The sequence below is a fragment of the Panicum virgatum genome, chromosome 7N, assembly GCF_016808335.1.
Source record: "Panicum virgatum strain AP13 chromosome 7N, P.virgatum_v5, whole genome shotgun sequence".
Classification (NCBI taxonomy): Eukaryota; Viridiplantae; Streptophyta; class Magnoliopsida; order Poales; family Poaceae; genus Panicum; species Panicum virgatum.
Window position 1 is genome coordinate 27,580,479 of NC_053151.1, and position 5,529 is coordinate 27,586,007.

General features: G+C 40.6%; 1 protein-coding gene and 1 long non-coding RNA gene across 4 annotated transcripts; one reads left to right on the forward strand and one right to left on the reverse strand.

Moving 5' to 3' along the window:
- Window positions 1-225: 225 nt before the first annotated feature.
- LOC120681090 (BTB/POZ and MATH domain-containing protein 2-like) lies at window positions 226-2,324 on the reverse strand. The gene is made up of 2 exons (XM_039962634.1): window positions 2,311-2,324; window positions 226-928 (listed from the first exon to the last, which is right to left on the reverse strand). The coding sequence occupies exons 1-2, from the start codon at window positions 2,322-2,324 to the stop codon at window positions 226-228; spliced, it is 717 nt and encodes a 238-aa protein (XP_039818568.1).
- Window positions 2,325-3,075: 751 nt separating this feature from the next.
- LOC120681411 lies at window positions 3,076-5,529 on the forward strand. Of its 3 annotated transcripts, XR_005677850.1 has the most exons (5): window positions 3,076-3,334; window positions 3,450-3,601; window positions 3,698-3,845; window positions 4,579-4,682; window positions 5,242-5,529. It is a non-coding gene; the product is annotated as an uncharacterized LOC120681411 (long non-coding RNA). The 3 variants fall into 3 exon arrangements; XR_005677848.1 differs by having other exon boundaries at window positions 3,450-3,845; XR_005677849.1 differs by having other exon boundaries at window positions 3,076-3,318; window positions 3,450-3,845.

Below are 5,529 nucleotides of genomic sequence, written 5' to 3' on the forward strand. Positions count from 1 at the left end.
TCCGCTAACTGATGACTCGGCAGTTTTAGCACAAACAACAAAAGTTATAAAAGTAATACATTGTTAACTTAGTACAAAATGTCTTAAGATAATACAATTGAGCTAGCAGCCTAGCACAGAGGTACATTTCACACCTACTCTTCGCCAAAACATCTTCTGCTAACTAAAGGATAAAGCATTTCGTCACTAGTTGGCACAAACTAAACTAACTAGTTAAAAGTTACATCAATAACGCGGATACAAAATTTTTTGAGATTTGGTCACTTTCTTCTTCTCCCACATATTCACGAAGACAGAAGGACATGCCCTTTTAAGGTGCAGATACCCTTGGCTTGCCACCACCTCTTCTATTCTATCCGACGAGTTGATATAGTCAATGCAAGCATCTTTGAGCTTTGTGCAGTTATGCTGATCAGCTAGACATAGAGTGGTTGCAACAGTTGCAACATCAAGACTTCCACAAAGGATTCCCTCGCAAATCAACTTGAGCCTCTCCATGGCATATCTATCTGCAGCCACAAGAAGATGCTTCATCATTTCCTTTTCATTGCTGTCAATATCCTCCACTGTGGGCAATGAGTCTGTGTAGATGAAGTGAAGCAATGCCTTGAAAACAGGAGCCTGCATGTCTTCAATTGTTATGCACTCTCTGTTTCCCTCCCCTACAGGCCCATAGAGCTGCGCCTTGAAGACCATTGATCGTGTCGCGACAACAATCTTGTGGGCAGGGAAAACCTCCCCTTGAACAATGAATTTCACATCTGCTCCTTCCTCTGACTCCAACAATTTTCCAAAGCTAACCGACAAGTCTGAAGGAGGCACCACCACGGTGGCCTCAGCTACCTGTGGTTCCTTGATAACAGTAATGTCGCACTCGATCATGATGCGGTCATCGTGTATGTGCCCAGAAGCTTCCATATCCCTCCTGCTAATGAACTTGTATCATTCCCAGCCACTGCCGTACCTACACTACAAGAAATGTGGTGATCTATGACGAAAATTTTATGACATTTTAATAGAGCGTCACAATTGCATACAATCTATGACGAATTTGAAGGTATGGACCCTAGGCCCAGAACTTTGTGACGTTTTATTGAATTCGTCATAATTGAGCCCACAAAATATGACATTTTATTGAATTCGTCATAATTGAGCCCACAAAACATAATGTTTTAACATTAATGTCATAAAAATCGTCATAGTTATTTTAACTATATGTTTTGACATTTTCATTTTTAATTCAAGTTTTTTCTTCTCTTATTTGATGCTTACGTGGCAGCCTAGTCAGCGAACACGTGGTCTGCCGAGCGGGGCCCACTTGCGAGCCAGTTCAGCAGCCTAGTCAGCAGTCGAGCAGCCCACAAAATAATGACGTTTCAACATATATGTCAGAGAAATAGTCATATTCCATTTTAGCATATATTTATAAACTATGGAACACAATTTTTATATATATACTAGTAAAAATAAAAATAGAGATATTGTAGCTTCGTAGCTGGTATTTAATTTTTTATACTATCTCATGCCTTGTTAAAAAAATGGCACCGCAAGGGGGTGTCACAGAAATTGTCATGGTCCATTTATACTATCTCGTACCTGTTAAAAAAGAAGCTGTTGCTGCAGCAGTGATGAATAAACAAAGGATGTAATGATTAGCACTTCACAGGAATACGAGCTGTAGCTGTTGTTGCCTGAACTCGGTTTTTTTTTTGAGAGGAATGTTGTTGCCTGAACTCTTGAGCTGCAGCTGCTGGACTGGGCCGCAAGCCACAAGCACCTGCGTGCGCTGCTGCGCTCTCCACCACCGTCCAGCTGGGCCAGCGCTCGGACCGTCCAACTGGGCCAGCGCTCGGACCGCTCAAGACACACAACGAAGCAAAGAAAAAAAAAACGGGAGAACAGGGGTTCGAACCCTGGTCTGCGACATAAGACGCGCCCAACACTTACCACTACGCTCCACTGTTGTTTGTGATGACGTCTGCTATTAATCTTTTTTATACAAAAGTGTTCCGGTTTAATTCGAGAGAAAATATGCACTTACCACTACGCTCCACAGTTGTTGTGATGACGTCTGCTATTAATCTTTTTATACAAAAGCGTTCCGGTTTAATTCGAGAGAAAATATGCCGGATCGGGGGCTTCGAACCAAGGTCATGGAGTTAAGTCTTCCGCGCTCTACCACTGCGCCGCAACTTCATTTGCATTGATGTTGGGTAATAAACGATTTTAATTGTAGTCCGGACATCAATTTAAAGTTGCAAAAAAAATTTAAAATTATCAAATGAATTAAAAAAATAACCAAAATATTACCTGAGACAATCCATCATGTATATTACCTATACAAAAAGTTTTGAAGTGAAAACCTAATTCGATCATCACTGTGACTCAAAATCTTATCAAATCCTTCTCATGTCTATGGAACTTCTTCAAAGATGCTTAGTTTTGTAAGCAACGTACTTGACAACTTTTACGAAACCTTCTCAATTTTTTATCATAGCCTCCATGTATGATATTATGATATCCTGACAAATCTCATGATTTTCAGACTACGTTTGATTTTTATAGAATTTAAAACCTATTCGGCCACACGTTCGTTGTCATGTTTCGTGAACAAGATGTTTGAATTTTCCTTTCAATTCTTTGACAATACCCCAAATTGGATTCAATAACATGAATATTATTTTTCTATTCATTATACTACATTATTCAAATCACTTACAGTTCAAATTTGAATTACTTTCAATAAACTCGTAGAAATTCATTTAAACTATTAAAAATAGTAACTGAGTTAGAAAATTCTTGAAACTCCTACATGGAAACTTATATGTTGTCTATTACATACAAAATTTTTTTGGGAGTTATAAGGTAGATAGTTTTGCAATTTACTTCACAAGATTGTCTTAATTAGATATTTCAAAATAGAAACACTAGCTTTTGTTAAATGGGCCATAACTTGGGGCTGGGCCACTTTTTTCTAAGGCCCAATTTTTTCTGGCCGCCCATCACCGATCCAACCATTCTAATCGAGTACTGAGATGAATAAAACGCCAGCTCACCGACGCGTTTGGAAAAACCCTAGCCACTCTCCTCTCATCCAGTCCACGTAGGGGCGGCTGCTCCCTCAGATCCGCTGCACCGCGTGCCGCCGCCTCCCTCTCCCTCAGATCTGCCGCCGCGCCCTCCAAGCCACACCCCGCCGCCGCCCTCAACCCAGCATCCCGGCGGCTTCAGCAGCAGCACGAGCGGGCGGATCAGGGACAGGTCCCTTGGCGCCAGGCGGTTGAAGTCGTCAGGAAGCGTGGAGGCCGGACGACGCTGGTGAGATGCAAATCTGGTCCGCTCCTAGCCCTGCCCTCCTCTGCTGCCCCCTCCGGTCCATGCACACCTCGTAGTGAGGGATCCCAGGCCTCCCATCATGAATGGTTCCTTTTATCTTGTTTGTGATGTAGTGAGGGATCCCAGGCCGACGACTGGCTTCGGCGGCGTCCATCCCCCGTCCAGCATTGTTTGCATCAGCAGGTGTAACCTCGCGGATCCAACTTGACTGGATCCGTGGCCACCGGATCCATCGCTGCCACTGGGATGTGGAGAGGCAGCTGGTGTTCGTTTTCCTTTCTCGATTCAATTTCTGCTAGTGATTCATGCATGTGCACCTTCCCTTTTGAGGTTATTGCGCCTGATGCTTCTGATTTGACAGGCGGGCAGACAACTCGCAAATCTCAGCATCAAGGGCGGAACCGTGCCTGGCCCTCGAGCCCTCCACTTCCGCCTCGATGGTTGAAGGTAGCGATTAGACTTGGAGGTGCACCTCGCGAGCTTTATCTGCAGGATGCCATCCATGCCGAGTAAGTGGATTCATTTGCTGAAATCTCACCCCTTACTCTGTACTTTCTGTGAAACAATTCCATTTATGACCTACAATGTACCACGGCTAGGACTAACTTCGTGTGTTCTGGTCCTTTGGTAGCTCCGTGGCACAAGTTTTCTTGCTAAAATTGTAAATCCAGTGAATGCATACGGTAGATTTTCATGCATCTCATAGTTCAGTACTTGATTCAGAAATTAATTTAGTGATGCATTGTTGCAACCGAACTTGTAATATCCAGTTAATTGTACCAAATCTCGTGTATTGGATTAATTTCCCCTCATTTGTTTCTTGTGAACAAGTGATTTATATAAACTTAAAAGTACTGCTTGCTTAACTCACTTGATGATAAATAAAATGAGTTCTAATTAAAAGTACTCCAGTTAATTGTACTTAATAATCTTTTCTCTGTTCATGTTAATTTAAATCACAAACTGAACCCTCTTTTAATCACATATGTATTCTGAAAGTTTCAGTTGGAAATTTTGTTGCCTGGAAATTGCAATAATTACTTTCTTTTAAAGTTAGTGATTCTATGATAAAGCTAGTGCAATATTGCAGATAAAGAGATCTTTTAAAGCCATATTGATGGCAACATTTTCAGACTGATTTATGCACATAACCTGTTTGATTAAATGCCTTTCTGCTCAACAGCTGAGGTTCTGAATGTGTTTCATCACAAGCAACAATATACTTTCGGGCTATTTGTGCAGGGACAACAACAGCTGAGGTCTTTTCTCGTCGACAGTGCAACAATTGCAGCTAGACTTCTCTCAGTTTGATCTGATGGTCTACTCAAGCTTGGCACTTGTATCAGGTAAGCATGCAAGGAGCCGAAGGTCTATGAGGTTTGTAATGTTTGAAGCCAAATGTAGAAAGTTGATCTAACATGCTTAGAATTCTTCTTATATATTTTCTCAACTGTTTCAGATTTTGAAAATGAACCCTAATATTGACTTGGACTCACAAATAAATAAACTTACCTAAATTGATCTTAGTTGATGTCTAATGTCATGAATGCTCTTCACTTTATCATTGCCTGTTGATTGAATAATGTGCTCGTGTAATTTACAAGAGATATCTGATAGTAGTATTTTACTGGAGATAACTTAGTATATATTTGAAGAATAGATATATGTCTTTCTTCTATTATGCACTTGTTTTTATCTAGAACTTAGGGTTTTAGCTACCTGACTAGGATGAGCATTCATACAGTAGGATGTGCTTAAGATCTGTTGGTGCAACCAAATGCTAAGATCTGTTTGTACATATGTTAGTTGTACTGCAGATTTGTTATGTTTAAGGACATTCAAAATATAATAACTACACTACCTGCTAATAGTTTTTTGTGTTGTTTTTTTATTTGCTGGTTGCAGCAAGGAAGGAAGGATGCGAGAGACTGATCATCACAACCCAAAAGATGGTACATTTCTATAAAAAATGGTTGCAGCAAGCAAGGGAGTATGTGTTAATCTGACTTCAACTGATATTTAGAGAACAAGTGTAATCAACTATTGACTATTGTGATGTGCTTCTAAATGTAACCTGAGATGTTGCATCTTTTGTTTTTTGAGATTATGATATACTGGACCTAATATGTGTAATTCTGATAAATGGGCTGAAAACTTACTATGTCATTTGGGCTGAAATGTTGCTATGATGAA